Below are 17116 nucleotides of genomic sequence, written 5' to 3' on the forward strand. Positions count from 1 at the left end.
GTTCGTAGGAAGCAGAGGTTGGCCTCAAGCTCAGGTCCTCCAACCCTGAACACTTTACCCTTTTCATTGTCATCTGCTACATTATTTGTGGAAATAATCTGGCCATTTTGTTTCCTTTGGATAGTCTCTGTTAAGGACCTTCCCCCAACTCTTGATTATAGTAACTTTTTCTTAGGCTTTCTATGCATATATATATATGCTTATATATACAGCCTAAGAAAAAGTCTTAATCTCTGTCTATCTCTCTCTATATACTTATAGATATAGATAGATAGATAGAGCATATATAGATATATAGCATATATCCATATCTATATGTGTCTGTCTATATGCTGTGCACACATATACATGTGTGTTATTTCAAAGGTATAAGAAGCAAGTGTGTTTAGAAAAACTCTGTAGCATAGTTGGACTCATTAATGAAATAAGAAGAAAAAGAGAGTGGAGTGAAATCTCTTTGTGGCAGCAAAGCCTGTGTCTGTGCAGGCAGGTGGGGAAGCCCTCTCTCCCTCCTTTGTGGGCAATGACCTAAGACATTCCTGAATCCTGAGGAGCTCCCAGAGCTATGAGTGATGGGTGCTGCTCCTTGTGCCCGGATGTGGTCCTGGGCGAAATCCCAGCTCAGAGAATGCCTTTGAACAACTGGGCCAACTCCCAGCTTGGATCTGTGAACCGAGAATCAGAAAGGGAGGACCGATCTTTGCTCCCAGGTTCTACCACCAAATGAAGGGTCCCTGAGGGTCTGCAAGTCTGAGAACCAGGAACCCAGACACCTCCTCATTTCCCTTCCTGGCTCTCTGGCCAAACAGCTTCCACCCTTTCCAAAGGAGAAGTCGATGGCGCATGCATTCCCCAAGCAGCTCCCTGGCCCCAGGGCAGGCTTTGGCCCCACCCATGGCCAGGTTCTGCAGGGTGAAGGTGCAGCCAGCTGATGGGCAAGAGAAGAGCTCAGGAGACCAGGCCCTGTCTCTCAGCGTGAGCCTCTGCCCTGCCACTTACCAGCCAGATTTCCTCGAGTTAACCCTTCAGAGCCTGGCTGCCATCAGCTACAACAAGAGGATCAGAGCACCTTCTTTACACCTTCTTGCAAGGAACAATTTTCATTCTGAATTTGGAAGGGAAAGGACAGTTACAGGACTGTCTCGGCTGGGGCTCCAGGGAGTTGAGGATTCCCCGAGAAGAGGGGCTGGCCCCTAAGCTGGGCAGTCACCCAGGGTTCTGTGGAGACAGGAGGATGTCCTGGTGCTTGGGGCAGGAAAACAAGCAGGATAAGATACCATGGTTGGGCCTTGCTGAGAAGGAACAGCCAGGCAGAAGAGAAAGCTGGGAGACTCAGCTGCATTTGACCCTGAGGAGTGGCAAGTTAGCATTTATTATAGGTTTTGTCAGGGATGCTGATGGTGGAGAGATGGGAGCAGACATGGATGGGGTGGATTTGAAGGGGCAGAGAGTGGGGGTAGGGGGACAATGAAGGGACCACAGTGAGGGTCTCCAGAGTGTCATATTGAGGCCCTGATCCAAGGAAAAGGCAGTAAAGGCAGGTGAGAGGGTGGATTTTAGAAATACTTAGGAGGTAAAGCTGGCAGGACTTAGTGACCCATGGGGCATAGGCTTTCTTGGCAGCTCCTGTGGTCATTGCTCAGCCTGGTGTCATCTGTCTCTCTCTCCCTCCAGGGATGTGTTCCCACAAGGTTTGCCTGATGAGTACGCCTTTGTCACAACCTTCCGGTTCAGGAAAACATCTCGGAAAGAAGACTGGTACATCTGGCAGGTCATCGACCAGTACGGCATCCCGCAGGTCTGAGCAGCATGCTTTGTCTCAGTGGGCCCGCAGCTTTCTGTTTCCCTCTCATGGGGGTGGCATCACCTACATGGTTTCTCCAGGGGCCTCTGTCCTGGGCCTGGGAGCTGGAGCGTCTGGTGTACCCAGAGCTCCCACAGAGGAATGTCATACCACCAGAGAGGTGCTACTTTTCTCCCAGTGATGGCCAAGTGCCCAGCACTGTGGTGGGGCAGAAGACCTCGTTCCTGTCTCAGGGACACTCAGCCTGACCAGGGAGGTGGAGGACAGCTCTGCTGTCCTATGGCCTGTGCTCTGTAGCAGCATGAGTGGCGCAGCTTCATGATGTAATGGAAGAAACTGGCTCAGGTCAACCAGACCTGGGTTCAGATCTTGTGTGCACTCCTTGTTGGTGTGGCCCTGAGACATGTTAGCTTCCTGGGGCTTGCTGTTCTTAGCTGTAGAGTGGAAAACAGAACGCCTACTATGAATAGCTGGTGGAAGCATCTGGGGACATCGGGTCTCCAAAGACGTAGAACAGTGCCTGATACACAATACAGTTTTGTTACAGGTAGTTCTCTTCTCATGAGATCCTTTGGTTTTACCCTGAATGAAGCTCCAGAGCCCCATCTTTGCCCACCTTGGGTATGCTTGGCTCTCAGTTCCTACAAAGGCAGAACAACCCATCAGCAGCACATGGCTGAATGAGGAAAGACGTGTCTCAAAAGCAAAGCCATCAGCACGATTCGTTGGTGTGAGATGCAGGCGACACTACTTTTTGTGCCAAATCCCAGCCTCCTTGTTCTCAGACTTCATGGATCAACCGTCTCTTTGTTTGTCATTTACCCTGTTTTTTCTTGAAAAATGAACGACGTGAAGACATTACTCTCCTTCAGCTGGGGGATCCTGATTATATTTTCATTTGGGGTTGAAATAAAATGGAAACATGCCCAAGCATCGGACGGCAGCAGCCACACTCACGGCTGCTCCCTGGGAGAATGAGCCCTTCCAGAGCTGGAGGCTCGCCTTGCTGTGGTTAAAGCTGGATACTTACTTATCCACACTTCCCTGCACTTAGTAGGAGCTGGGGATTGTCCTGGGTGCTTCCTACGTCTTCTCTCAGAGAGTCCTCATCACACCCCTGTGAACAGGTTCTACTGTTATCATCTTGCGATGGAGGGGACTGAGCCACGGCGAGGTTAGGGCATTTTCCTATGTTCTCCTGGGTCATAAGAGGGAGAGGTGGGATTTGAACCCAGGCAGTCAAGCTCCAGGTCTGCCATTTATCTGTCATGCTCAGCTGGCTCCTGTCTCCATCAGTTAGTCCTGCTGAGTGATTTTTCTCAGGCCTGGTCAGATGGAGATGCATAAACATTTTGGGGCCTGACTGCTGAGTGGCTTGATTCCGTAAGCGTGGGAGGCTGCATGGAGGAGATGAGATTCTTCTCTGGAGGCTGTTTTTCTGGAGAGCAGGCAGCTCTTGGTGTCCCTCTTTCACCTACCTCTGCAGGCCCGCAGGTCTTGTGTCTCCGGTTTCTCAGGGTCTGGTGCAATGGGACTGGGCGCCTGCCATGACATTCTTGTGGGGCGAGCCCATACCACCCCCTCGTCTGGGTTCTCTTCCTTCATGGCATTTGCAGAGCTGTGCGTGCTCCCTGTCTGCCATGTCTGCCTGCTCCCCTCTTTCTGCCAGAATGAGCCGAGGATTGAAATCCTGCAGAGCCATGTGGAGACTGGGCCTGTCTTGAAGGACTTCAGGCTCACTTTCAAGGAGATGCCTGGCCGTTCCATTTCATTGAGCAAGGCTTGGTGGACTGCTGTTCCCTGGAAGTGTGGATGACAGCCACCTCCATGCCTTGGGGAAATAGTGGCTAGACACAGGAAAGATGGCTAGAGGCCTGCCAGAAGATGACCTGTGAGCACAATGGTGTTAACAGCCTTCCCATGTCATCTTCCAGTCTCAGGTCTGTGGATCTGGATTTTCATATCCATGATCTCATTCAGTATTTACAACCACCTTTGAAAGCGGCATTTTCCTCATTTGTCGTTTGGGAAACCGAGGGGCTTTCACTCATTCCAGGTCTGATAAAGGGAAGGAAGGAGGCTGGTCCAGCTGGAGCAGAGTGTGGGGGCGAGTGAGAGATGAGGCATGGAAGGTGGTGGGAGGCCAGATTTCCTAGCTTCGTGGGCCCGTGTCGGGACTTCTCGGGAAGTGGGCAGGCCTAGAGACAGGGAGACAAATTAGGAGACTATTGTAGTGATCTAGGCAAGAGGTGACCTTGACTAAGACCAGGTAGTGATAGTAAACTGTGGAGAAATGATCAGATCCTGGAAGTATTTTGAAAACAGAACCAACAGGATTTGCTGACAGGGCTGAGCCATGACGTGCCTTCCCGAGGCTCACCAGCCTGTGTTGGTCAACACAGAACTTAGGCTGGCCGTGTGCCTTCCCTTGCTCTGTATCAGGCTGGAATTAACAGAAACCTTGAAGGGAAAGCCATGTCCTCATCAAGGTGGTTTGGGGACACAGGGCTCAAACGTGTGAACCTATTTTCAAGAAATAGAAGACTATGTTTAATATGCAAGTATTAGATTATGCGTATTAGAGGTGTTAGATTATTAGTCAGCGTTCATAGTTTTCTGTTTTTTACTCTAACCATAACTACCAGCAGGCAGTGCAATTAAAAAGTCCATCTTAGGTCCCCCTTGGCTGTACGGAAGCCACGTGGGGCCCAGAAAGACCAACCAGAACACCTGGTGTGTGTTATAAACACTGTAGTGGATCCTGCACTGAAATGAGCACCCTCCTTTAACCACGGGGCTCTCATTCATTCATTCATTCATTCATTCATTTATTCAGTACCTTTTCATTGAGTGCCACTCTGTGCCACATGGTGTCAGAAGAGATGAAACAGAGAGACAAAGTGCCTGCTTGAAAGGATGGGGCAGTCGGGCAATAGACAGTGAACATGAGAAATGAACAGGATACTTTCATATACTGATGAAGTGCTATGAACAAAAGGGAATAAATCAACATGCCTGGGGATGTGAGAGCAAATGACCGGGTTAGAATCCGGTTATATGTATCATCAGAGAAGGCTTCACTGAGGTGATGTCTTTGAACTCACTTGCTTAATTTATTATAGCTAATATTTAGAATAGTGCCTGGCATGTAATAAGTACTATATAAGTATTTTATATATATATTAATCCTCATAATGACTCTATGATGTAGGCGCTATTATCGGTTCTGTTTTACTAATGATAAAATAGTACAGAAAGGTTAAATAACTTGCCCAAGGTCACACAGCTTAAAAGGACTTATCATTTTGGGTGTAGGCAGGCAATAGACAGCCCAAATTTTTGAAGAGTGTTTTAGTAAAGTGGCTAGGGTAAAGGGAGCTGATGAGGTTAAGGGTCAGGGTTTTGGAAACCGAGGAAAGATATTGAGGTATCCAGGGATTAGCAATGGCAGGAAGCTACCACCCTGGGCTTGGATGGCCTGGGCGGGGGGAGAGTGGTGGTTCTGGAGTCCTGGAGGAGGCAGAGCTCCCAAAGAGCCATGGTACATGGAGGAGCACAGCCATCTGGCACTGCAGGGAGCAGGAAGAGGCAGGAAGAATCAAGACGCTGACCCCCTCTCCTCCTGCTCTTTGATCCCCACTCCCATGGGCTCCCCGTGGGCCAAACTACCTGGAAGCCGAAGGGCACAGGAGCCTGGGTGGAGAAATCCTTCAAGGTCACACCCTGGGAGCCTGGAGCCAGGCAGAGAAGGCTGGAGTGTGGATATCAGAGCAAGTGAAGACTAACCCCACAGAGATAAAACATGAATATATTTGTTCATTCATTCGCTCGATGAATACTTGCTTTCCATATGTCATGTCCTCCACCTTCAAGCACCAGTAGAGTATTCGTCTTGTCCATTGTTGCATTCCTGACACCCAGCGTGTTGCTTGCCTGTCACAGAGGATGTTCAAGGATATTGTGCAAGGGATGAAGAAATGAACACATGGATGAGAACGTATTCCTTAATTCCTTCTAAGAAAAACAAAAGTAAAACTTGCTTCCAGAGTTTTCCAGGCATTGTGCAAAGGGACGGGGGTACTCCAGTGAATAAGACAGGCAAGGTCCCTGCCATTAAGGAACATTGTTCTCCTGGGGCTTCAATTTTATCCTCAAGATGAGAGACCAGTGTGGGTTAACGGATGGGTCTCAGACTGGTACCTGGCATCTGGCCAGAAGATGTGCTCTGTTTTTCCAGCTCAGGGTTTTAAAAGACCCTGAAACCAGTCAGGGTTTCTGGTCAGTCTCACAGCTCAGAGCCCTCTGTACCAGCTGTTTGCAGCTTCGCAAAAGCGCTCTGACCTGCACAGCCCGTCCAGGGTGGGAGGAGATTGTGACCCCTGGATTAATGTGTGAGCTCAATCATTCCACTTAGCACAGGGGTTAGAACAATCTGCAGGGTGGATTTTGTTAACACCACTGTCCCGAGGAGGAAACCAAGGCTTAGAGAGGTGAAGTGGTTTGCCTAAGTTTGACCAGCTGGTAAGGGTCACAACTGGGATCTGACTCAGGTTTGTCAGGTCTGACTTCTAAACCTCCCCCGCCCCAACAATTTCCCTCTCCCCCCTTATCCCATGCAGCTAAAGGAGCCTCTGGTCCTCTCCTTGCCAGGTGTCCATTCGGTTGGACGGTGAGAACAAGGCAGTCGAGTACAACGCCGTGGGCGCCATGAAGGATGCTGTCAGAGTGGTTTTCCGCGGTCCCCTGGTCAACGACCTCTTTGACCGGGACTGGCACAAGATTGCCCTGAGCATCCAGGCCCAGAACGTCTCCCTCTATGTCGACTGTGCGCTGGTGCAGACGCTGCCCATCGAGGAGAGGGAGAACATCGACATCCAGGGGAAGACTGTGATCGGCAAGCGCCTCTATGACAGCGTGCCCATCGATGTGAGTACCAGCAGGGCCTCCTGCAGCCAAGGTCATGGGGCCACCAGGGTGGAGCCTCGGGAGCCAGGGGCCCCTGGTGTCTCCCACACCTGCCTATGTCATTTATCAAGTAATCACCTTGGACTATGTTAGAAGGTAGGACTCTGACTCAGGAAACTACCATTTTGGAGCCCAAACTCACCATCACTCACTCATTCATTCAATTACTCAGCCATTCAGTCAATCACTTATCATGTATATATTCAGCACCTCCTGTGCTCAGCACTGAGGACATGGTACATATATCTACATATATAAATTTAGATAAATAGATAGATGAATAGGACAATAAAGTTTCCTGTAAATTTTAATAGAGACATTTTTCCCTTTCTTCTCTGATTGTAGAAAATTTGGAAAATAAGTGAAAATCATCCTCATTCCACCAACCAGGGATCAAAACTGGTAATAATAACTGGTAACAGCTGTGCTTCTGTTATCATTCCATCAATGTTCTTTGCTTCTCTGTTCTTTCTCTTCCCTCCTTCTTTTCTCCTCTCTCTTTCTCCTTTCCTTTAATTTTTCTCTCTTTCTTTCCTCTGGAAATACATTCCTAAATCTATCCACACAGACACACAAACTGTAAGTGCTCATGTCTGTGACACACACACACGAGTTGCTTGGTGCTCTGTGTGTTATCTTCAAGCCAAAATCAACCTCATCATCCACGACCGGAACATCCCCCACTTCCCAAGAAATAACCAGAATCACAGCTCATGTTACTCTTTCTGAAACTGTTGCTTATAGTATTTTTACTCATATGCATATCTATTGTCAAATATAGTGTATTTGAATGTGGGCTGGGTTTTTCTGAAATTTATGTAAATGATATACAGTATGGATAGCTACATCTTGCTTTTTTTTCCTCAAAATTATGTGTTTAAGCTTTTATTCCTTCTTTTAGCCGCTTCATAATACTTCATTTTATCATACATTTGTTTATTCCTTCTCCTGTTTGTGGATATTTGGATTATTTCTGATGTTTCACCATCATAATCAGCAAGCCTTGGGTCTTGAACATGGTTGTACGTCTCCAAGTACGCTTTCCTTGTGAGGAAAATGGGGTAATTCCTGCCATTTAGGCCTGAGACGTAGACCAGTTGAGAGAGTTTTTCTGAGGCCCCTTGAGTTCAATGATCAGATTGTAGGGTATACAATTTTTGACTTTCCCATATATTTTAAATTTCTCTACAAAGTGACAAAACATTTATATGCCTACCGGCAATGTATGAAACTCCCATTTTCTTAAATCCTCACCAACATATAGAGTGATTTTATTTTTCTAATGTTTTTGGTTATTTGCCAATCTGATGGACATACGATGGTGTTTTATTGTGCTTTCCATCTGTATTTCCCTGAGTACCACTGAGCTCAGAGTCCTTCCGTGTGTTTGTTGATCAACCACTTATTTCTACTTTGGTAAATGCCAGTCCATAGCATTTGCCTGTTTTTACAGTTATGTTGTTTTTCTTTCTTAATGGTTTCTAGATAATCTTTATGTATTCTGTATACTTATTGCTTGTTTATTATATAAGTTGCAAATATTGTTTCCAAATATTGTATCAAGCAGAAACCCTAAACTAAAAAAAAAATGAGTAAGGTTGAATACATCAAGATGCAAGAAATGGTGTTATGGAAAAAACACCATAAACAAGTTATTGGCTCTTTTATAACTTGCTTTGTTAGCTAAACAGTAAATTATAAACATTGGCTGTGTATACAGATTCCTTAAAGTGAAGGCCAGAGGAGTTGGTCAGCAGGACTAGGAAGGGAAGAGATTAGGAGAAGAAGGGAGAGCAAGACGAACACCCACTGAACCTGCGGCTCGAGTGTCAGCCCGTCTCCAGCTGACTATGATGGCACCGCGAAAGTCACATGCTACGTGTTCTTGAGGCTTTCCTGGCTTGTTTGTTTAGTCTCTGAAATGGAAACCCTGCCCTGTTTGCTTCCATATGTAATTACTGAGAGGATTAAATAAGATAATAGATGTGGAACCAAATTAAACAAAGAAAATCGTAAAATCAAAGTAAAGCTATAAAAAATAATTATTCAGACCGCTACTAATTTCAGCTAATTGTGTACGTATGGTGCCTGGCACTGTCCTAAAGTACCCCCCTGCCCCATTTCTGATCAAATCTCCTTCACAGCTTTATGAAGTAAATACAACTGACACCCTCAAACCACAGACAGTGAGAGAAGGACACTCCTTGAGAAGTGACTCTTCTAAGATGGCAGAGCCAACAAATGGCAGAGTTGGGGTCTCCACTCAAACAGCCCAGCTTCTATGCCCATTTGCAAACCACACCTTGACTCAGCTAACAGGTGGCAGGGCTGAATGAAGACAGAGCCATGACAATTCATGGTACGAATGATCATGATAATCCCCCTGAGAGTGTGCGTCGTGGTCATGAACATAACCCCTCTCGGTCCTCCCTACAAGCCAGTCTGGTGGGTGTCTGTCATCATGTTACAGATGGGGAGGTTCCATCTCAGAACCATTACATGGTTTGTTTAACCCTGCCCAGCCCCGGGCAGCCAGGCTGGGATTCTGGCCCCACAGGACTCAGCCCCTGAATGACCATCCCTGAAACAGACACCCTTTGAGCTATAACTCAGAGGGCATCTTGTCCAGCCTCTCATTTACATTCCAGATAAGGAAGCTGAGGCTCAGAGGGAGTAACGGATATGAACAAAGAGATATAGCAAGATTACATTCTTCTAGCTCCTGTTCCAAAACATCAACAATGACTTTTCAACTATGTTTCCATTCAATAGACTGGGAGACTGTTTCAGTTAGAATTCTTCTTAAAACAAGAGGCAGTTTTAGCAGATAGCTCAGCATCCCTAAAGATGCATGTCCCAGACTTTGAATTAAAGAAAACAGTTTTGAAATCCAAGCTCCACCATTGCCTTTCTGAAGCTCAATTTCCTCAGCTGTAAAGTAGGAAAAATTAGTGCCCCCTACATAGGGTTGTTATGAGATTAAATGTCATATCATACATGAAGTTCTTAGACAACTGCACAGAATATTGCAAGTTTTCAATAAGTGCTAGTCATCATCATGAGCATCATCACCACCATCATCTCACATTCTCATGGTGATGTTGGGAGGGTTTGTAAGCAGGAAGAGGATTAGATTCCCTACCCTCTAAGTTATCCATCTGTATTATATAGTTGAGTCTAAGCAGAGGATAGGGGATCAGACTTGGATTGCCTTGGGGACACCATCTCTCACCATACACACTGCCCTGGTGTAGCAGTCGTGGTCAGTGGCCCACCTACATCCCCCCAGGCCATACACAGCACCGCCCATACAAGCAGCCATCCACATCCCCAGGAGTGACCCTCAGCCAAGGGCTGGTGGCTGTTAGAGTATCAATACTCCAGCTCCTGCACCTCTCATCATTCTAACTAAGTCACATCTTCTCCACTGGCTCCAGAGTTCCCCAGCAGGCTTAAACTGCAGCTGCCCACTGTGATGACATCCTTGACAATAACTCTTTGCTGACTAACTCACTTCCCTACTCTGCTGCCAGTGCTTCCCAGATAAAATGAACAAAATAAACATACTAGTTTCATTTGAATAAATACCTCTGGGTCGGATAAACTAAACTAGCCATCTGGGCCAGTGACCTTGCTGCTCTGTGCCTGTTTTCTCATCTGGAGAGTGGAGATCCTGACTCACACCTGGCAGTGCTGTTGTGAGGACTGTGTGCGATAACTAATGTGTATACAGCACCTCATGGAGCCTGGTACATGGGGTGTTCTCAAGTGTGTTAGGGCAATACAGCGCCATGATTAGGAGAGTGGACTCTGCAGCTAGCTGCCTAGATTCAAATCCTTGTTCTATCTCTGTGTATCCTTGGAAACTTTATTCAACGTGTCAAATCCTCAGGTTTTGTTGTTGTGGTTGTTTTGTAACTGGGACTGTATTGCAGCTCGTGTGTGTAAGTGTAGTTATGTTGGTGCTAAAATACTGAAATAGCTGCATGCTGATTGGTAAATGGCAGCTGCTCTAAGCCTCCTGGTACCCCATCTCCATCTCAGCTGCCCCAGCTCTTATCCTTTCCCAGGGTGCCCAGACTGCCTTATTCTCTAGCAGGTGAAGGGTAAGGGCCTGGTGCAGGAGGCCTCAGGGTCCCTTCTGATTGCAGGGCCTGTGCTTACTGTTTGTTAAAGATGCTTAATATCTCCCTGACTCTGACAGGGGATGAGGACAGCTCCCTGTACCCAGTGGTGGTACCCAGTAATATGGAGGCTGTGAGGATTGGATGGAATGATTCTCATCAAGTGTTCAGCGCTGTGTTGGCCCATGAAGAATATTAGAGATGGCGTGCGCTTCGGAGACCATGCTGTGTAGGAGTGGGAGCGAGATGGATCCGAGGGTGCACATGCACACACAGGCATCGCTGGGTCTGCCTTCACTAGGTACCCTGGGGCTCCCCCGCAGAGCCCTGTGCCCTCCTGCTCATACTCCTCCTCTTCCTGGTCCTACAGATGCAAAGCTCTGCCCTTCTCTCCTCTCCAGTAGTTACTGAGTCAAGGCTCCCTCTGACCAGGGACAGGACTGGCCACAACCCCTTTTGTTCTTCTGGTTTGCTCAGCGGCCTGTGGAATGTGCGTTTGATGCCTCTGAGTCTTGGTCATTGTGTGGAAGCAATTTTCCCCTAATACTTTTTCCAAGAAGACACTGCAGCTCAGACAGGGAAGGGCCTGCCCCAGCGGTGTCTGAAATGGAGGACAGAGTGCAGGAGCTTCTCACTCTTACAGATGGAGGGTTTTCCCAGGAAGGTGACGTTCACCAGACAGGCACTTGTTTCCAGTGAACAAATCCACAGAGATCAGACCTCATCCTGAGCTGGGAGTGACTTCTGAGAGGCTGGCCAAGGGGAAGGAAGGGGCTGAATGGACAGGGGCAGCGGCCGGAGTGTCTGCTGTGTGGTCGGACAGGCTCATGGGCTGGGTGACCCTGGAAAGGATGGAGTTTGCAGTTTGAGACTCCTGTCTGTGAAATGTTATTGATAAGAGGAAATTTATTATTAAAAGCATTAAGAGATATAGGATAAATAAAACATGTAAAATAGCCCATATGCAAAATAAGTACTTAATAAGTAGTGGCAAATAGAATTATTATAATTTAGTTATATATATTTACATAATTATAGAATAATACTGTTGTTCGTTATACTAATTATATGTGCTTCTACTTTGGTTCAGGTACTAAAAATATAACCTAATTCAGTTCTCATAATGCTTGTGAAATTCCTAGACTGTTCCTATTCTTTAAATAAAGAAGCTTTGGCTGGGTAAGGCTAAATTAATTCACTCAATAAATATGCATTTTCCTTTATTCTTTATTGAGGTATAATCATATACAGTAAAATGCACAGAGCTTAAGTGTATACTTTGATGCATTCTATCAAATGTATACACCCACGTAAGTAGCCAAATATATAGATATACATACATATATATCTGTATTTTTTAAGTTGCCTAAAATCATCCAGCTAGTCACGGGTGGAGACGGGCTGCCAATACACACTCGCTCCCCCAAAACCTGCGAGAGAACGCCTGGCCTTTCCAGTCCATACCAGCATGTCAGCAGGACACCTGCTGGTGCCTCTCGTTGTTCTGGGTGGTTTGTGTGATCAAGTAGCCACTGTCTGTCTTCCCTGGGAGAATGCCAGCTCCATGACAGTGGCTGCTGTTCTGTCTTGTCTGTCACTTCATCTGCCTGACACACAGTAGGCTTTCAACAGTATGTTTTTGTTTCTTGAGGAAGATTATCCCTGAGCTAACATCTTCTGCCAATCCTCCTCTTTTTGCTGAGGAAGACTGGCTCTGAGCTAACATCCGTGCCCATCTTCCTCTACTTTATTTGTGGGATGCCTACCACAGCATGGCTTGTCGAGCAGTGCCATGTCCGCACCCGGGATCAGAACCGGTGAACCCTGGGCCACTGAAGCGGAACATGCACACACAACCATTGTGCCACCAGGCCGGCCCCCAACATTATGTTTAATGAATAGAAAATAATCTCTGACTTTAAGACATTTATAGTCTCAGAAAACAGATGCACACTGAGGTCATTTTGGTCTAATTGAATAAATTCCACAACAGAAATAAGCATCAGATATTACAAGACCCAGAGGAAAGGTATCTGATGAAGGAGTGAGCAGGGGTGGCTTCCTGGAGGAGGTGACTCCTGGGAGGAGCGTTGAAGGATGAGTAGGATTGTTTGTGCAGTGGAGCCTGCAGCCAGGCGGTAGATCGCGGCATTGTGCTCACAGCATCCTGAGAGGCAGGAGCTTGAAGTAGATTGTGGGGTGAGGCAGGGCGGAAGGCAGGGGCCAGGCCTTTCCATGCACCCGCCTTGGGGTCGGCCTGTGGGAGAAGTCGGCTGCTCTCGGAAACAGTTGAGGCAGCGCAGGGAGAGGTCAGGGCTGTATTGGAGGACGTTCCCTGGGGCTGCAGAGAGCAGGGTGGATGGGAAGGAGAAGGAGGGTGAGGCCGGTTAGGGTCTGACCAGAAAGGCCCGGGGTCTGGGCTGGGGCAGGGCCCGTGTGCTGGGGGAGGGGCTGGGTGCTGGCAAGTGAGTGGATGGGCACCTAGGCCAGTGGAGCAGGTGCCAGTCCCTGAACAGAGCACTGAGCAGGGAGAGGAGGAGACTCAGATCCCTGGGGGTGAGAAGAGGAGTTCCTGGCCTCTCAGGGGGAGTTTCTCTGGGACACTTGCCCTACAGAGGCTCCTCCCCCTATCCTTCTCCTGGGGCCCCGCCCCTCGCCCCTCTCCTGAGGCCCCGCCCCTCGTCCCTCTCCTAAGGCCCCGCCCCATCCCTCTCCTGAGGCCCCGCCCCTCGTCCTCTCCTGAGGCCCCGCCCCATCCCTCTCCTGAGGCCTCTCCCCCAGTCTCTCTGCTGAGGCCCTATCAGCCTTCCCTTCTTCCCATTTCCTGCTCCTGTGTCCCAGGCCTCTGCCAACCGCCGGATTGTTTGGAATGGCGTTGGTCGCCAAGAAGCCGTAACCCCTCTCAGGAAGCAGGGGAGTCAATTTTGATGCCTCCAGCTCTCTGCGGCCATTTCGTGCCGTGGCGGGTCCTGGCGCCGGGACCAGCCCCCGCAGCCTCCCTCTGGGCAGCAAATGCAGAGGGCCGCCTTTCTCTGCAGGGTCACGGCCCAGATGTTATGGGGCTGCCCGCGTTGCTGCTCTTGCTCCAGCCCCAAAGCCACGATTCATTTTGAGGCAAAAGAGAATCACCAAGAGACAAGCGCACTTGTGCTCCGACTGGGAAGGCGGCTGCCGGCTGCTCTTGTCTTCCTTCCAGCCTGTTAGTTTTGTGCGGCGGGCCGACCCCACGTGGAGTCTGAGCCCCAGCACTTGAATCAGCAGCACAGCCCTGCCTGGACCGGCGCCTCGCTGGGGCTCCGTGCCTTCGCCAGCACCGACTCAGCTAATCCGGCTACAGCCCAGAGCTGGGTCACCATGTCAGCCCCGTTGAGTGACGACGTTCAGGCACAGAGAGAACAGCTTGCTCAAAGTGGCAAAATTAGGAAGCAGAAGTGCAAGCTTCACAGCCTGCTTTTGAGCTTTGCTTCTACTGTGAGTCTGGAACTCTCCATCCTATTCTCCCTTGACTCTGAAATTCGATGATCACATCGGGCCCTTAATTGGGCCATTTTTACCCACCGTGTGGAGTCTCGGGGCTTGAGAGCATCCCTCTCTCTCCTCCTTTCGCCACTGACATTAGCTGTGTCCAGTTTGTACCCAATCCTGGGGAATCCCAGAGCCTCTGACATTTGTCAACAAAATGATGCACCCACTTATTGTTTCAGGCTGGGTTTCTAGATTAAAAACAAATACTAGTGAAGTATATGGAGAGAGAATTAATAAATCTCTCACCCCTTGGTCAATCTTCCAGAAGCATAGGCTGGGGTACTTGTGACCACATAGCTCGGGGCCTTGAACACAGCAGGGAGACCCCAGCATGTCTGCAGCTCCACCTGTGATGGGTGCACGCTCATTTGCCTCACCTGGTGTACACCACAGCCCTGCGAGCCCGTGTCATCATCTTCACCTTACCGAAGAGGAAACCAAGGCTCAGGGAATTGGTGTGCCTTGACCACCTGCCGTGAGGGAGGAGCAGAGCTGGAACTTAGATGTGGCCCGGCTAATCCCAGATTCCAAGCTCTCTGCACCCACTAGCTGCTTTCCACACTGTAGCCAGAAACCGATCACCAAGCCGCAAATGAGTGGGACCTGGAGGGAAGCTGGGGCTGGGGCAAAGACCAGTGCAGTAGTTCAACCCAGAATTGCTGAGGGCGCAAGTGGGAGCAGAGGTCTCAGAATGGAGCTGGGGCCAGAGGGATGTCAGGAGGTGGACCCCTGGCTTGGTGGAGGGACAGGGGGAGGAGGAAGGATTGGGGTGACCAGAGAATGGTGGGATTTCAGGCAGTTGGAAAGGGGGTCCTCCTGGCTCCCAAGCCCCCTCACCGTACCTGAGCACATCTCTGCCCAGGTCTCAGGTGGTCCATGGTCCATCTCTGACCTGGAACCTCTGTCTGTTTCTTCTCCACTCCTGTCCCTGAAGCCTTGCCAGACGGGCCCAGCTGCTGGGTGTCTGTGCTTGCTAATGCAAAAAACAGGACCCTCTCTTTAAAACAGGTCTTGTTCAAAAGCACAATTTTGTGTTTTGTTATTTTCTTCCATCTGTGGGCTGGTGTCTCTACAGGAAATAAAACAGACGGACAACTGGAATTGCTATTGTTTCCGCTGAGCCAAGTCAATGGAGTGTGGGTTTCATCTACAGGGGCATGCTGTAAAGCCAGGAGGACCAGGACGCAGAGGAGCAGCTGACTACCTACTGGTCAGGCTGCAGACGGACTCCTGAGTGCAGCACAGGCCAGAGAGGGGCACAGGGGAGGTACAAGGCCGAGGTGCTTAGCATCAGCATTCAATCAAATAAGCATTCCTCCGCCCATTGATTCAGCTCAAGTGCCATTTGATTCCCATTTGTCCACGCATGGATTTATCCATTCAACCATCAATTCTGTGCCTCTGGGACACCCACTGTGTGTCAGCAACAGCTCTGGTGCTGGGGCTACAGTGAGAGACATGAGATATGAGAGCCGGCCTTACAGAGTTTATGTTCTGCTTAGCAGGGGAAACAGATTATAAAAAGCAAACTAAGAAACACGAACACAGGACCGGCCCTGGGGCTGCGTGGTTAAGTTCACGCACTCTGCTTCAGTGGCCTGGGGTCTCTCCAGTTCGGATCCTGGGCATGGACGTGGCACCACTCATCAAGCTGTGCTGAGGTGGTGTCCCATATCGCACAACCAGAAGGACCTACAACCAGAATATACAACTATGTACAGGGGGACTTTGTGGGGGAGGAGGAGGAGGAGAAGAAGAAAAGAAGATTGGCAACAGATGTTAGCTCAGGTGCCAATCTCTAAAAAAAAAGAAAACAGAAAGAAAAGAAATACGTCTAAAACGATGTTCAGGCATATCTCGGAGATGTTGCGGGTTTGCTTCCAGAACATGGCAGTAAAGCAAATATCGCAGTAAAGCGAGTCACACAAATTTTTTGATTTCCCAGTGCATATAAAAGTGACACTTATACTATACTGTAGTCTATTAAGTGTGAAATAGCATTTTCCATAAAAAAACAATGTACCTGCCTTAATGAAAAAAATGGTTTATTGCTAAAAAATGCTAACTCTCATCTGGGCCTTCAGCGAGTCACAGAGTTGTAATGTTTTTGCTGGTGGGAGGCCTTAGCTCGATGTTGATGGGGCTGACTGATCGGGGTGGTGGTTGCTGAAGGTTGGGGTGGCTGTGGCGATTTTTTAAAATAAGACAACAATGAAGTTTGCCACATTTATTGACTCTTCCTTTTACAAACAATTTCTCTGTAGCACACAATGTTATTTGAGAGCGTTCTACCCGCAGTGGAACTTCTTTCAAGACTGGAGTCAGTCCTCTCAAACCCTGCCATGCTTTATCAACTAAATTTATGCAATAGTCTAAATCCTTTGTTGTCACTCTGACGATATTCACAGCAGCTTCACCAGGAGGAGATTCCATCTCAAGAAACCACTTTCTTTGCTCATCCATGAGAAGGAACTCCTTATCCGTTCAAGTTTGATCATGAGATTGCGGAAATTCAGTCACATCTTCAGGCTTCACTTCTAATTCTAGTTCTCTTGCTGTTTCCACCACATTTGCAGTTATTTCCTCCACTGAAGTCTTGAACCCCTCAGAGTCGTCCCTGAGAGTTAAAGTCAACTTCTTCCAAGCTCCTGTTAATATTGGTATTTTGACTGCTTCCTATGAATCAAGAATGTTCTTA

The 17116-nt window shown here is 48.4% G+C and overlaps 1 protein-coding gene across 2 annotated transcripts in view; it reads left to right on the forward strand.

Annotated features, from left to right (window-relative positions):
* The window catches only part of COL22A1 (collagen type XXII alpha 1 chain), a 292457-nt gene that overhangs the window by 67373 nt on the left and 207968 nt on the right, over positions 1 to 17116 (forward strand). For both annotated transcript variants that reach the window (XM_046641629.1, XM_046641628.1), the window contains 2 exons: positions 1675 to 1798; positions 6455 to 6730. In XM_046641629.1, coding sequence (XP_046497585.1) covers positions 1675 to 1798; positions 6455 to 6730 — 400 coding nt within the window. The remainder of the gene's footprint in view (positions 1 to 1674; positions 1799 to 6454; positions 6731 to 17116) is intronic.

Source organism: Equus quagga, chromosome 16, assembly GCF_021613505.1.
Source record: "Equus quagga isolate Etosha38 chromosome 16, UCLA_HA_Equagga_1.0, whole genome shotgun sequence".
NCBI lineage: Eukaryota > Metazoa > Chordata > Mammalia > Perissodactyla > Equidae > Equus > Equus quagga.